The sequence below is a fragment of the Pongo abelii genome, chromosome 5 (assembly GCF_028885655.2).
Source record: "Pongo abelii isolate AG06213 chromosome 5, NHGRI_mPonAbe1-v2.0_pri, whole genome shotgun sequence".
NCBI lineage: Eukaryota > Metazoa > Chordata > Mammalia > Primates > Hominidae > Pongo > Pongo abelii.
In genome coordinates this window covers 153,067,563-153,084,236 of record NC_071990.2, presented here as the reverse complement: position 1 = coordinate 153,084,236, position 16,674 = coordinate 153,067,563, and the positions used below count along the sequence as shown (strand labels likewise).

At 42.3% G+C, this 16,674-nt stretch overlaps 1 protein-coding gene across 4 annotated transcripts in view; it reads left to right on the top strand.

Moving 5' to 3' along the window:
- The first annotated feature begins 44 nt into the window (after nt 1-44).
- Nucleotides 45-16,674, top strand: part of RMND1 (required for meiotic nuclear division 1 homolog) — a 48,856-nt gene continuing 32,226 nt past the window's right edge. Inside the window, exons 1-4 of one of the 4 annotated variants that reach the window (XM_024247818.3) lie at nt 46-202; nt 837-873; nt 4,807-5,324; nt 14,926-15,034. In XM_024247818.3, the coding sequence (XP_024103586.2) occupies nt 4,821-5,324; nt 14,926-15,034 (613 nt within the window). In that variant the 5' untranslated portion in view covers nt 46-202; nt 837-873; nt 4,807-4,820. 4 annotated transcript variants of the gene reach the window in all.

The window sequence follows — 16,674 nt, the reverse complement described above, 5'->3', positions numbered from 1 at the left end:
AGACAGTCACGTGGCCCGAGTTTCTTCCGCGAAGCGGGACCAGAGTTCAGTGCGGCTGCGCAGTAGCAGGGGTGGGAGGGAGCGCGCTTCCAGGAGATGGGTTGGTTGCAGTAGTGAGAGGCTAGTGGTACGGCTCTTTCCCTGCAGTCCTGTCGAGGAAGCGTGCGTCCCTGGCGCTTCCTTCTTCTCTTCCGGCGGCGAGGTTAGTGTACTGCCTTTCCCTAGCAGCTCGGGTGGTCCGGTTCGGAGGTCTGCGCCCTGGCTCCTGGCCGCCCGGAACGTGTACAGTCACGGGTTACGGCAGTGCGGCTGTGACCCTTTGCCTCTTACCGTGATCTTTGGTCGGCTTAGCTGGGAGTAAAAAGCACCCAGTCAATTAATGAACCCTTTTTTTGAGCCAGTGCACCGCGGTAACTGTAGAAATCGATAAAATAGTTTTGAGTTTGAGGAATTGAACGGCATACTCCCAAAGATGAGCGCCACTTATCTCTTGAATCGTAGCCTAGCTGTAATCGATTTTCTTAATTGGTGTTATTGTTCTCTAAAAGTTGAAATGTGCCCGGAAACTGAGTAACTGCCTTGTATTTCATTTTAAAAATTCGATCGAATGCCTACTATGTGCTGGGCGCTATTGTCAGGAGATATAGTAGGAAAAAACACACAAATCTGTATCCTCAGGGAGCTTCCATTCTGGAGGGAAGACACAAAAATCTTCCTTTTCCTCTTATTTTTATCCTTTAGCGTTGTGTCTCACGTATTGTACTGATTTACCTCGTTTTTGTTTGTCACTCCCAATGCAAGGTTCAAAAGATAGGATTTTTGTCTTTTATTTTCAGCTGTATTGTCAGCAACGAGGACAATACCTGGCACATGGTAAGAACTGAGTTCGTTTGCAGTACGAATTAATAAACTAAAAATTAAAGGTGTGCAAGTGATGTTAAACAATGGAGAAATGCAAAGTGGAGGAAGATGGAGAATGGATGCTGGTTGTGTGTTTTTAATGTAGTGGTTGGGGAAGGCTTCACTGGCTAGAAGACATTTTAGCAAACATCTGAAGGAGGTGAGGGTGTGAGCCTTTCAGATCCCTGGGAGAAGCGAGTAAGGAACATCAAGTGCAAAGATCCAGAGACCACAATGAGGAGCAAAATAAGCAAAGGAGAGTGCTGTCAGAATGGTGATAAAGGACAGAGAATGTAGTGCCATGCAGGCCATTTTGAGGGCTTTGGCTTTGTGTGTGTGTGTGTGTGTGTGTGTGTGACGGAATCTCGCACTGTCGCCCAGACTTTAGTGCAGTGGCGCGCGATCTCGGCTCACTGCAACCTCTGCCTCCCGGGTTCAGGCGATTCTTCTGCCTCAGCCTCCCAAGTAACTGGGATTACAGGCGCCCACCACCACGCCCAGCTAATTTTTTTATATTTTTAATAGAGACGAGGTTTCACCATGTTGGCCAGGCTGGTCTCGAACGCCTGACCTTGTGAATCACCCGCCTTGGCCTCCCGAAGTACTGGGGTTACAGGCGTGAGCCACCGCGCCAGGCCCTTTTTTTTTTTTTTCTTTTGAGACAGAGTCTCCCTTTGTTGCTCATTCTGGAGTGCAGTGGCGCAATCTCCGCCTCCCAGGTTCAAGTCATTCTCATGCCTCAGCCTCCCAAGTAGCTGGAATTATAGGCCCATGCCACCATGCCCGGCTAATTTTTGTATTTTTAGTAGACACGGGGTTTCGCCGTGTTGGCCAGGCTGGTCTGGAACTCCTGACCTCAAGTGATCCCTCCCAAAGTGCTGAGATTACAGGCGTGAGCTGCCATGCCTGGTTGGAGGGCTTTGGTTTTCATTAAGTGAACCGTGAAGCCACAGCCAGATTTCACGTTGAGATTCGACTTCAAAGGATCACTTTGGTTGCTGTGTTGAGAAGAAACTGCAGGAGGCCCAAAACAGAATCAGGAAAACTGGTTAAGAAGCTATTATAATAATCCATGGGAAGGATGGCAGTTTGGATCAGGTAGTATTATTACTGATGATGAGCAGTGGTCCCTAGAAGGCCCTTGGGATTTACTGACAAGTTGGATGTGGAGAATAAAGAGTCAAGCTGGACTCCATGTTTTTGGCTTAGCAGTTATAAAGATATTTATTACTGCTCATGAATGGGAAAGACTGGGAAGAAAGGGATGCAAGGGATTCTAGGGGTATAAGGGAGAGATTAGAGTGGCAGACCCTGGAGTGTAAACTGGATATGGAGGAAGTGAAGTCATGGGGAGTGAGAGACAGGGAAAAGGTGGTTGGATCATTGACTTGTGGGTCCTGTTGGGGTTGAAGAATTGTTGGAATTGGGTAATAGAAGGAGTGAGATGCAAAGATAGGAGGTGGTGCTTACAGAGTAGAACGGATGAAATTGAGATGAGGAGGTCCGATCTATTGATAATGACAATAGAGCCCTGTCTGATAGAAAAACAATGTAAGGCACAAATGTAATCTTAGGCTTTCTAGAAGGTGCAGTGATAAAATGGGCTGGGTCCGGTGGCTCACGCCTGTAATCCCAACACTTTAGGAGGCCAAGGCAGGTGGATCACCTGAGGTCAGCATTTCAAGACCAGGCTGGCCAACATGATGAAACCCCGTCTCTACTAAAAATACAAAAAATTAACTAGGCATGGTGGCAGACACGTGTAATCCCAGCTACTCGGGAGGCTGAGGCAGGAGAATCGCTTGAACCAGGGAGGCGGAGGTTGCAGTAAGCTGAGATGGCACCACTGCACTCTAGCCTGAGTGACAGAGCGAGACTCCCATCTCAAAAAATAAAAAAAAGAATTTACCCAAAGAGAATAAAAGGCATCCAGGACTGTAGACAAATTTCTAAAATATTTTGTAGTTAGTTTCTTCAAAATTATGTGGTTCAACTGGCATGGAATAGTACTTATTAAAGGTGAGCTACAGTAGCCAATTGGACTAGAATGAAGCACAGAATGCCAGCTTTTGAAGGGATTTTGGAAGCAGCAGGTCCTACCTCGTAAATATCACTGTGAATCATCTTTGTCCTTATCCTGGAGAGAGGTAATAAATAAATACAAGGTAGTGGGTAAGAGTGTTGACTTTGGAATTGGGAAAGCCTGGGTTTTATTTTAATTACATCTCTGCAGCTTCTCAACGGTGAGCACTTGGCCTCTTTAAACCTCAGTTTCCCAATCAGTGAAATGGGATCATTATGAGGTGAAGCCGAGCACTTCGCGTGTAGAAAGCGCTCAGAGTGATGTCACAGTCTCTCTCGTTTCCTCCTGCACATGATCACCAAAAATTTGTTTCATAAACATGCATTTGACTGTGGGACTCTGAGTTAAAAGCTCAGCTTTCTCCCCACCTGTAGAAACTTTTTAGGATGACTTTATATATCCTTTGGTGATCTGGCCATCAGCTCTTTTTTGGTCCTTACCTCTTGCAGCTTACTCCTGCCTCCCCTGAGATGGGGAGATGAATAGGACTCCATGCCTGGGGTGTCTGACTTGCTGATCCTTCTGCGCTTTCAAGACTCAGTTCAAATGTCACCTCTGTGACAATGCCACACTCTTCACATGCTCCTTTCTCTGGACTAGAGCAATTTGTGCATCTCATTCATTTTCCTCTGCTAGACTTTGAATTCTGAGATCATTGATTCATATATCTCTAGCACCTAACATGTTATTTTTTAAAAAGAATTATTGATTACTACGGTCTAACTTTTTTTTTTTTGAGACAGAGTCTCATTCTGTCGCCCAGGCTGGAGTGCAATGGGGTGATCCTGGCTCACTGCAACCTCTGCCTCCCTGGTTTGAGCGATTCTATATCTCAGCCACCTGAGTAGCTGGGATTAAAGGCATGCACCACCATGCCTGGCTAATTTTTTTTTTTGTATTTTTAGTAGAGATGGGGTTTCGCCATGTTGGCCAGGCTGGTTTTGAACTCCTGGCCTCAAGTGATCCCCCCCGCCTTTAGCCTCCCAGAGTGCTGGGATTACAGGCGTGAGCCACCATGTGTGGCCTACTATAGGCTAACTTTAGAATAACACATTTCATACTGTGAATAAGGGGGAAATTCTGTTTCCCTTGTCTGGAATGTTCATGTGTGTATCTGACATGCCTCGCACTCCCATGCCCAGCCCCAAGCTGAAAAGCACCTTCGCCTTCTAGAATCAGCTTAGATCTTTCTGGGAGCCTTTCCTGATTTTTTTTTTTTTTTTTTTCCTGAGACAGAAAAAGGGCTGGAATGCAGTAGTACAATCATGACTCACTACAGCCTCAGTCTTCTGGGCTCAAGTGATCCTCCCACCTCAGCCTGTGAGTAGCTGGGACTACAGGCGTGAGCTGCCATCACACCCAGCTAATTTTTAAATTTTTGTCATTTTTGTAGAGATGAGGTTTCACCATGTTGCCTCAGCTGGTCTGGAACTCTTGGGTTCAAGCGATCCACCTGCCTCAGCCTCCCAGTGTGCTGGGATTACAAGTGTGAGCTACAGTGCCTGGCCAGCACAGATTTTTATATACTTGATATGCTAATGAAGTAAATGAAGTGGTCCCATCACTATTTTTTTAAGGTTCTTGTTATGTCAGTAGCTTTATAATCTTGTAATCTTCCAGGATGAAGGCCAAATGTTGGTAAAGGCAAAGTGGCAGAAACACTGTACTTATTTTTTTTAACCTTGTTCTTTTACTAGAATTAACTTAGAATGTATCTGTTTTACAAATTTTTCTTACAGAAATATGCCTGCTACCTAGGGAAATATTATATATGTTTTAAACATTAATTTAAAAACTTGAACTTTGAATTCCTTTTCTTTTAGCTTGGGATGTGGTAATGCCAGCCACACTCCTCAGAGCCGTGGCTGGATCTCATCGTGTATTATCAAAAGCACATCAGTGCCGAAGAATCGGTCATCTAATGTTAAAACCACTTAAGGAATTTGAAAATACAACATGCAGCACACTGGCAATACGTCAAAACTTGGATTTGTTCCTTCCTGATAAAACAGCTGGTGGTTTGAATAAGTCTCAGATCCTGGAAATGAACCAAAAAAAGTCAGATACAAGCATGCTGTCTCCATTAAATGCTGCTCATTATCAAGATGAAAAGGCACACCTTCCAACCATGAAATCCTTTGGTACTCACAGGAGAGTGACCCACAAACCAAATCTATTGGATTCTAAATGGTTTATAAAAATATTAAAGAGGCATTTCTCATCTGTATCAACGGAAACACTTGTTCCAAAACAAGACTTCCCACAGATGAAGAGACCACTAAAAGCATCCAGGACCAGACAGCCATCCAGGACCAACCTTCCAGTTGTATCTGTGAACGAGGTAAAGTAGGGGTGGCCGTGGCTCTTGTGCTTAGTGATCATTGCTCACGCTAAACCAGTGTGCGTTGCACCCCAGCCTTACTGCCAACGTAAGAGAACTAGCAGTCACTCAGACTTCTTCATCAAGGTCTTTGAAGCCTAATAAATATCCAAAGGGATTCAAAATCTTAATTTTTAACAATTAATGATACATATAAAAACAAAATACAGGCAATAACACATGAAAATAGAGTTTATAAAAGATTTGGTTATTGGTCTAAGGAAACTGAAAAAGAGGACCAGTATTCAGTCCAGTCTAAGAATGGGGCTGTAAAAAAAAAAAAAAAAATTAAACTAGAAATTCTTCATCAAATTAAAAAAAATTGTAACTCTGCAGACAGATAAGCCTTTATTAGGCTGTGGCAGTTGCATGGGGCGGTGAAATGACAACGGTAGGGTGGACTCCAAAAGCAGCAGGGGAGGAGAGCCCTGCTTTTTTATCCTCTTAAGGTTTAAGGGGGTATTTTTTATTCATCCTTAAGGGGTTTCTGGGAATTTTTCTGCTACAATTTGCATTTCTCCTTCAATAACAACTTAAGGGTCAAGATCAAGCCCTTGGTAACCTTTGTATCTTGCGTAATACCTAGAACTGTACCTTGTACTTAAATGTTTATTAAATTGGAAAGGATTGAAAAGAGGCAAGAGGATCTTTAATGCCGATAGTCATCAACTTTAAAGATATTTTAAACTTGATGAAGACTTCTGAATCTATCAGAAAACAGGTTAGAATGTCTGTCTTCAAGTCTTGATTCTGAAAAGTAGCCCCTGAGCCTGTTTAATTTTGGCTGTGTTTTTATTACTGTGCAGCTGACACCCCTTGGAAAGGTATACATACATACCTTTACTCATCCTCTGATTCTGAATCTAGGAATGAATGAATGGTTTTTGTGTTGGATTCTGGAATGCTTTCAATTCTTGTGTGGTTTCTCTGAACTCAGGATGTGAAGGATGAAGTGTTATGCAGCTACTGTTCCCCCTTTCCTTTCGCTAGAGCTTTGGGGTAACCTGGGAAATTCAGTATTTAAGTGTCCAAGATGACATTAAGTGTAAAAACCTGAATTCATGGCAGATCCAAAAAAGAGAAAGCTCAACTCACTTTGTTCATTTGTAACATCTAGCAGCACAGTGCGTCAGGTTTCTTAGGAAGAAGCTGATACGGTCAGAGATGTCCCTAAGCTATTTCTTTGGGCCATCCTTAGACTTGGAAGCAATTTTCCTAAATACCATATCTTATTTTTCTTTAGGTTTTTTTTTTTCTACTTCCTTCCAGGAAAGAATTTGAAGTAGATTTTCAACATTCAACATAGTTTCAAATGAGATAATAAATACTTTCACATATTAGAGCAAATAGTTGACATGAACAGAGAAATGTTATGAAGTACCTGAAATGAATAATCTAGTTGAACATTTTGTTTTGAAGAGCCCAGTAATTAAAAGAGGAACTCCTCCTGGGATTTATTGTTTGTTGTTTATTGTTGTGGGAAAGGGCAGAGTAAAAACATAAAAATATCTTCAGAGAAATAACTTTTTCCAGCACTGAAATTAAGGAGTTAGTTATTTCATGGATTCTGTTATAGGAGACATTATGTAACATGATAGACAATGACTTCAGTTGGAGTTTGGCAAAAACAAGTCGTATGCTGTCTTTCTGAAAGCACAGGGAAATAATAGAAAATCAGATGTTTCTGGCCAGGCGGTGGCTCACACCTGGAATCCCAACACTTTGGGAGGCCCAGGCAGGCAGATTACTTGAGATCAGGAGTTCGAGACCAGCCTAGCCAACATGGTGAAACCCTGTCTCTACAAAAATACAAAAATTAGCCAGGCGTGGTGGTGGTGCACACCTGTAATCCCAGCTGCTCGGGAGGCTGAGGCAGGAGAATCTCTTGAACCCGGGAGGCGGAGGTTGCAGTGAGCTGAGACTGTGCCACTGCACTCCAGCCTGGGTGACAGAGTGAGACTCTGTGTCAAAAAAAAGAGAAGCAAATCATGTTTCTAAAGTGATCTGAGATAATTTTGGAACATCATTTTTTGAAGATTTTACTTTTCATAGAGAAAGCAGTCTTGGCATGACTAGGTAATATGTCCCCAGGACCAAAGACTGACTTTCCTCTGCCCAAAATTGAGGGCCACTCCATTTTCATACGGCCATCAAAGTGGTAAACTCTTTATACCATTCTTGACTGAGACAAGGAAAAGACTCTGCTTTGTGTCAGAAAGCATGTGGACTTTATTTTTTTCCCATAGTTGCACCCAGCTCATCTTTTCAGCTCTGCAGAACAGCATGCATCTGGAGTTGGCTGAATGAGGTTTCAGTCACCCTGTCTGTTGGAATTAAATCTTTACCTGGTCTCATTTTCAGAGATCATAATCTGAGATACTCAACCCACATCACTTTGGCTTACAATTCCTAAAAGCAATGTGGATCCAGTGGCTTATGCCTATAACTTCAGTGCTTTGGGAGGCTGACACAGAAAGACCACTTGAGGCCAGGAGTTGAAGACCAGCCTGACAACATAGCAAGACTCCCATGTCTAAAAGACTTAAAAAAAAAAAAAAAAAAAAAAAAGCCGGGCTTGCTGGTGTGCAGCTGTAGTCCTAGGTACTCAAGAGGCTGAGGTGGGAGGATCGCTTGAGCCCCAGGGTTCCAGGCTGCAGTGAGTCATGACTGCACCTCACTCCTTCCAGCCTGGGCGACAGAGTGAGACCCTGTCACTAAACAAACGAGAAAACAATAATAGCAGTGCTTCTTGTTAATGTCCAGTCTTTGAAGAGAACAGCAGAGGATGGGAACGGCAGGTCTGAGTGGCGTGGAGCCTGACACCAGGGAGAATGTTTTCAGGCTAATAGCACAGTGTGTTACAGAATCACTGGTGGATTGTTAACCATTTTTTTGAAAAATGAAATAGAATAGAAAATAACAGAATACATTACTCATGATAAACGTAGATACTAGTTTGTGAAGCTTTTGTGGCAATTACTGGTGTGTGAACATATATGTGTATATGTACTATGTATAATGGTTTATAGGTTGTAGTCAAAAAAACTTGCAAGATAAAGCATAATATTGGTAACGTAAAATGTATCTGTGTTTTTATAGCTTTCATCTCCAATCAGTACATTACAGGAGAAAAGACATTTTTCCTTAGTATGACCTATCTACTCACAGTACTTCTGACAACAAATATATGGGGACCTCTTCCTCCTCCTACCAGCCAGTTCTCCAATTCTCCATACACTAACAAGGTGTCCTGCAATTCAGTTCAATTCCAGCACTGGCCAGAGTTAGTGCCCAGTTAGTTAAGCTCAGCCCCACAAGACTGCCCTCCCAGTTGACACCTGTGCTTCTGACCAACCAGCTCTATGACCACCACCCCTTCTTCAGGTTTGATGATTTGCTAGAATGGCCCACAGAACTCAGGGAATCACTTTATGTTTAGTGGGTTTTTTGTATAAAGTATACAAATGAACAACCAGATGTAGAGGGGCATAGAGTGAAGTCAAGAAGGGCCTGGAACTCAGGAGCTTCTGTTCCTTGTAGAGTTGGGCCTTGCCACCCTCCCGGCACATGGATGCATTGATCAACCCAGGAGTTCTCCAGACGCCATCATTTGGGTGTTTTTATGGAGGTTTCATTGTGTAAGCCATGATTAATGATTAACTCAATCTCCAGCACCTCTCCGTCCACCAGAAGTTAAGGGTGAGGCTGAAAATTCTAAGCTTCTAATCAAAGTTTGGTCTTTCTGGTAACCACCCCCCATCCTGCAGCTGTCCAGGAGCCACTGAGAGTCACCTCATTAAAACAAAAGATGTTCCCATCACTCGTGAAATTCCAAGGGATTTTAGAAGCTCTGTGTTAGTAACTGAAGGCAAAGAGGAAATACTACAACCAAAAATGCCCCTGTCACTTAGAAAATTACAGGGGTTTTAGGAATCTGTATTGGGAACCAAGGACAAAGACCAAATGTAAATGTATTATATCACTATAGAAGCAACATTGCTGTAATACACTAATTTTCTTCAGTAATATAGTGTAAATGAAAGTACAATTTTTAAAAAAATGTTCTGATCAGAGCATACGATGCTCCTAAAACAAGAATCATATGTAGATTTCTAGCCCCATCTGCTGGAACATGTCTTCTGTGGCCAGAAAAACAAAACATACTAAAATACAGTGGTTTGGGGTTTTTGCTTTTGGGGTTTTTTAAAACATTTTGAAGTAGAAAAGCCCTAAATCTCATAACTATTATAGGTTGGTTTGACACATCTATTTAAGAGCAAGTTGTAGATCCCCATCCTGAAACCCAAAATATGCTTTACATATATATGTAGCTAATGCTTAATAAGGATTCACTGTAAACATCCAGAAAAAGATGTATAAAAATGAAAGCTGCTCAGAAAACAACAGCATCTTTAATAAAGAAGAAAAAGCAGACAAGACATTCCATGGTTCTCTTTCCTTTTACCAAATAGGCTAAAATAAAAAAAAGCAAAGAAAACAAAACCAAAACAAAATGTCTAAAACGTCAAGTTCATCTATTAATAGAAGAAACCCACAACTAAGACTCAGAGCTAAGAAGTTTAAGGAGAATACAGAAAGTAGTGTGGCAAACCATATAAGCTGAGTGACATTGGATAGAACTTTGAGCCAAACTAAATGAGAGATCCCAAGAGAAGGAAAGGGGACAGTTGACAGTCTGGAAAACCTACAACAAAGATGCTTAGGATGGCTAAGTGAAAACAGATTGTGTTTAAAGATTTATTCATAATCTATTTGGAGCTTAGAATATATTTTCTCATAAAAATAGTGATTCACTTGTCCTGCCCTTGAGAGCTGAAAATAGTACACATTCTCAATTTGCCGTTAGTGTCTGAATATTCACATAATTTGGGATACCAGATTGCCCAAAACTCAGTTCTGAATATATTGACCCCTTTATTTTTATCTCCAAGTGGCAGTTTTTAAAACTGGCCTTTTACCTTGATTTAAAATAATAGCACCTGGCTGGGCACGGTGGCTCACGCCTGTAATCCCAGCATTTTGAGGCTGAGGTGGGCAGATTACCAGAGGTCAGGAGCTTGAGACCAGCCTGGCCAACATGAAGAAACACCGTCTCTACTAAAAACAGAAATTAGGTACACCTCCCAGACAGGGCGGCCGGGCAGAGGCGCTCCTCACTTCCTACCCAACAGCTCCAAAGAGACAGCCACCATCGGGAGCGGGCCATGAGGACGATGGCAGTTTTGTTGAAAAGAAGGGGGGGAAGTGTGGGGAAAGGAAGGAGAGGTCAGATTGTTGCTGTGTCTGTGTAGAAAGAGGTGGGCATAGGAGACTCCATTTTGTTCTGACTAAGAGAAATTCTTCTGCCTTGGGATGCTGTTGGTCTATGGCCTTTCCCCCAGTCCCGTGTTCTCTGAAACATGTGCTGTGTCAACTCAGGGTTAAATGGATTAAGGGCGGTGCAAGATGTGCTTTGTTAAACAGATGCTTGAAGGCAGCATGCTCTTTAAGAGTCATCACCACTCCCTAATCTCAAGTACCCAGGGGCACAAACACTGCAGAAGGCCGCAGGGACCTCTGCCTAGGAAAACCAGAGACCTTTGTTCATGTGTTTATCTGCTGACCTTCTCTCCACTATTATCCTATGACCCTGCCATATCCCCCTCTCCGAGAAACACCCAAGAATCATCAATAAATACTTCATTAAAAAAAAAAAAAGAGCAAAAAAAAAAATTGCATTGAATCTATAGATCAATTTGGGAAGAATTGCCATCTTAATATTGACTCTTCCAACCCATGAACATAGAACATCTCACAGTTTATTTAGATCTTTAATTTCTCTTGGCAATGTTTTCTAGGTTTCAGTGTACCCATCTTGCATTTCTTTGCTTAAATTTATTTCTAAGTATTTTATTGGTGCTATTATAAAGTGTTGTTTTCTTAATTTCATTGCTATAATATAAAAATGCAGTTGATTTTGAAAAAAAATAAAAATAAAAATCCAAAAATTAGCCAGGTGTGGTGGTGCATGCCTGTAATCCTAGCTACTCGGGAGGCTGAGGCAGGATAATCACTTGAATCCAGGAGGTGGAGGTTGCAGTGAGCTGAGATCGTGCCACTGCCCTCACACCTGGGCGACAGAGGAAGACTCCGTCTCAAAAATAATAAATAGGCCAGGCGCGGTCGCTGATGCCTGTAATCCCAGCACTGTGGGAGGCCAAGGCGGGAGGATCAGATGAGGTCGGGACTTCGAGGCCAGCCTGACCAACATGGAGAAACCCCGTCTCTACTAAAAATACAAAAATTAGCTGGGCATGGTGGCGCATGCCTGTGATCCCAGCAACTCGAGAGGCTGAAGCAGGAGAATCGCTTGAACCCGGGAGGCGGAGGTTGTGATGAGCCAAGATTGCACCGTTGCACTCCAGCCTGGGCAACAAGAGTGAAACTGTCTCAAAAATGTAATAATAATAAATTAAAAAATACAATAAAATAATAATGCCTGCCACCACCATCAAACAGACCTTGTACTCTAATGCCAAGCTGTATATGGGACACTTGCCAGCATGTCTTCACCGGCACTATAAAATATAGCCAAGAAGATAGGCTCTGAGAGTAAGAAGTCTGTGTTGGTTAGGAGTAACTTTGTGCCGGCTCTCTGGTATAAAGCTCTCAAATGTGACTGTAAATCCAGGTGGGATAATGGACTCGGCTCTGTCTGCAACATGCCATTGTGTGGAGAAGCACTCTAATGCGTGAGCTTTTTATGCTGTAAAATATAGTAGCTGAAATTAAATGCCACTTTTTCAGAGGTGAGTTAATGGAGAGCCTGGTGAAATTCAAAGCTTTTTGATGTATAAAACTTGATAAATGGAACTATTCCATCAATAGGCAAAGTATAACAACCTGTCTACATAGATAGTATGTAATTTCTGCACAGGTCTCTGTTTAGTTAATACATCACTGTATTTCAATCTAGAATCTTGCTCCAATAAAGGAACATAAAGTTTTGTTTTTGTTTTTGTTTGAGACGGAGTCTTGCTGTGTCGTTTTTGGCTCACTGCAACCTCGGCCTCCTGGATTCAAGGGATTCTCCTGCCTTGGCCTCCCGAGTAGCTGGGATTACAGGTGTGTGCCACCACGCCTGGCTAATTTTTGTATTTTTAATAGAGCCAGGATTTCACCACGTTGACCAGGCTGGTCTGGAACTCCTGACCTCAAGTGATCCACCCGCTTCAGCCTCCCAAAGTTCTGGGATTACAGACATGAGTCATTGGGACTTGCCAAGGTTTTTTTTATTTTTGGAAAAAAAAAAAAAGTAGTACACATTCTTAGTGCAGATGGGCTTGGCCAGTAGCACGTGATGGTGAAGCAGACGTGAGACAACAGGGAGAGGCAGGGACGGTGTGGGCTGGAGACCCTGGGCCCCCTTAGTCTATCCTAGTCCATTATTATAGCCAGATCTTCCACTCGGTCAGAAGATGATGGAAATCTGGATTTTGTGTGAAATCTCTCAGTTTATTGTTGACAAGTCAATTGGAATTTTAGAAACGTGATGTAGGTCAACTCTTGAGTTGGATGGTTCTCCGAGCTGCCAGTTTACAACTCCGATTCTAGCGAAAGAGACAGCCTCTGCCATTTTCAGTACAGCTACAGGAAGATCTTTCAGTGGACTAGCTTGTGACCTTATCTCCTTTTTGTGCCTCTTGCTCTTCCCACTTCAGCCCAAACTAAGCACATGAGCTGCGGCCATCACAGAAGTAATTCTGACATCCAACCTAATGTACTGTGATTTCACCCAGCAAGCTTGAGTGAATTTGTCAGGTCTTGCAGAGTGGAGGCTGCCCGATGTCTCACCTGATGCCCCTTGCTAGGATTCCTTTCTTTCAGCTGGCCAAATCTTTACACACATAGCACGTCAGCTAGTTTTAACTCCATGGAGCCTTAAAAAGAACTAGTGCTCACAGGTCTAAACCTTAAGCACGTGCCTGTTCCCTATACTCTGGTAACTTCCTGATACATTCTTATTTGTGTATCCCCGTGTTTCTACTTTCATATGTGACTATGGGAATTAGCTAATTGGGAAGGAATTAGCAGTTATCTGCTCATAATTAGGGTACTACATTCATTTATCCCCACATTCCCCAGTAATTTCAGCTTGTCTGCTTTTTTCTAATTGGATTAGTCTCATTTTGTTTATGAGTAGACACTTTATTGATTTTGGATTTTTCAGTTTGCATGGATCCTCAGGTTCTCTGTTATTCCTCTACCTTTAAACCACGCATCAGAGCTGTGGAACAGATTGAAGAAGGGCAAATGGGGTCAGGCCGTTTCATGAGAAAGAGCCAGGAGATACAGAATGGAGGTGGGAGGAAGGAATGAATTAATATATACTTCTCTAGAATTTCATACTAGGAATATACAGAATGGGAAAGAATTGGGGAGCTGAGAGGAGTAAATCCTAAGAATAAATGTTGATTTAGTGACTCATAAACTTCTTTTGGCCAACTAGACTCTAACAACTATTGAACAGTTGTGTTAGCCACAGTCCTGAGCAGTTTGTTTATTAGCTTATTTAAACTTTACAACAACCCCATAAGTAGGCATTATTGTTATTCTGATACTCTTTTAAAATTGTAACCAACTTCTTTGCCTAAAATCTTGCCTAAAATCTTAACTCTTATGCCAATAGCTTTCAAACTTTATTGACCACATCTCATAGTGAGAAATATATTTAACATTTTACATACATAGCAACCTAGAGTAGATACATAGATACATGTGACAGAAAACTTCATAAAATAGCATTTCCTATGAATAATGCACTGTAATATTTTCTATTTAGTTTTATTTAAAAAGCTGTTTTGGGCCAACTAAATTGATATCAGAACTCACTAATGTGTTGTGACCTACAGTTTGAAAAAACACAGCATTGAGCCATAGTGCTTACCATCTGTATTTTATATAGACACAAGATGACTTTCCTCGTGTGTGCAAAGGCAAGATGGGGCATGAACCAAAGTACTAACCAAACCAAGACACATGCTCAGATTTAAAGACCTTTTTGTTAAATGTTAACCAGTGTAAAAATACTGTAATTCCTTTGGGGATTTAAAGGAATCTGCCTGTACAAGAGTAGTTACAAATTAGGAAATGACCTCAAATACCAACGTTGCTTTGAAAAAGAGTCATGGAAACTCAGGGTTGGAGAGACTTAACTATCATTCCATCCAGTCACCCATGTGATGCCTTAATCATCTCTATTTTGCATTCAATCTGTGCTTGAGACACTACCAGTTGAGAGTGGCTTCCCTTTCAGAATAATCCATTCCATCTTTTTGCCTGGTGGGAGGGAGCAAGTTCTTTTCAAGATTGAGCTGAAATTTGCCTCCCAGTAACTTCGTTCTCTTCATCTTCATCCCATCCCTTGTATCACCCTTGGAGATGTTTGAAGAAAATTCTGGAGTTCTAGCTTTGCAGAATGGAGTCCAATAGGGTGCTCAACAGTCGTCACAGATGCTTCAGCCTCTTGGTAACCCATGTTGTGCTCATCTCCCTGGAACAGGACCTAATGCACTGCACAGCATTTGCAACGGCAGATGAGTATCATCTGGGAAATCTGTCTCAAGATCTGGCCTCCCACGGATATGTTGAAGTAACAAGCTTGCCTAGAGGTACTTCTTCTTGAACCTGGGGCCAAGTATGTTAAAATGTATTGGATAATTTTCCTGTGATACTATCTTAAGTATGTATTTGTTTGCAATTCATTTTCTTTTGAAAGGATTGTATCATAGAAGTGGATGTTGAATCTCTTTATACGGATGACAAAGTTAAGAATTAAAATGTATTTACAGAGAACTCATTAAAATCAGTATGATTTATTAAGCATTATTTATAGGATCATTATTACTTGAGGTGGTCAGAGGTCATACTACTTCATTTCTAGCACATTAAGAAGTTATTTTAGTTTGTGTGTGTCTGTGTGTGTTTTGTTTTTTTGTTTGTTTGTTTTTTGAGATGGAGTTTTGCTCTTGTTGCCCAGGCTGGAGTGCAGTGGCGCGATCTCGGCTCACTACAACTTCCGCCTCCTGGGTTCAAGCGATTCTCCTGCCTCAGCCTCCGGAGTAGCTAGGATTACAGGCATGCACCACCACACCTGACTAATTTTTGTATCTTTAGTAGAGATGGGGTTTCTCCATGTTGGTCAGGCTGGCCTCGAGCTCCCGACCTCATCTGATCCTCCCACCTCGGCCTCCCAAAGTGCTGGGATTATAGGTTTGAGCCACCACACCCATCCCGTTATTTTAGTCTTACAGAAGAACCATGAAGTTGATAGACATGGGGAGATCCTTTAAAAAAAAATTTACCAGCTCAATCTAATACTTTAAAACAATTAGCCGGGTGCAGTGGCTCACTCCTGTAATCGCAGCACTTTGGGAGGCCGAGGTGGGCAGATCACCTGAGGTCAGGAGTTCGAGACCAGCCTGACCAACATAGAGAAACCCGTCTCTACTAAAAATACAAATAATAATAATAATAAAATGATTAGTTAAAAGATAAAAATGAAAAAGAAGGAAATTAAAATGAACTTAATTGAGGATTTTTGTGGTGATATCAGGAAGGATTCTTGAGAAATGGCTTGCTTTACATTAATTAAAAATAATTTAGGCCAGGCATGGTGGCTCAGGCCTGTAATCCCAGCACTTTGGGAGGCTGAGGCTGGTGGATCACTTGAGGTCAGGAGTTCGAGACCAGCCTGGTCAACATGGCGAAACCCCATCTCTACTAAAAATACAAAAATTAGCCAGGTATGGTGGCACGAGCCCGTAGTCCCAGCTACTTGGGAGACTGAGACACAAGAATTGCTTGAAACTGGAAGGTGGAGGTTGCAGTGAGCTGAGATCATGCCACTGCACTCCAACCTGGGTGACAGAGTGAGACTCCGTCTCAAAAAATAAATAAATAGGCCAGGTGTGATGGCTCATACCTGTAATCCCGCACTCTGGGAGGCTGAGACAGGCAGATCACCTGAGGTCAGGAGTTTGAGACCAGTCTGGCCAACATGGTGAAACCCTGCCTTTACTAAAAATACAAAAATTAGCTGGGTGTGATGGTACGTGCCTGTAATCCCAGCTACTCAGGAGGCTGAGGCAGGAGAATCACTTGAACCTGGGAGGCGGAGGTTGCAGTGAGCCAAGATCATGCCACTGCACTCCAGCCTGGGCGACAGAGCGAGACTCCATCTCAAAAATAAATAAGTTACTTAGAACATTTTGATAAAGAAACTTTTGCAGTGAAACTCAGGATAGCCCAA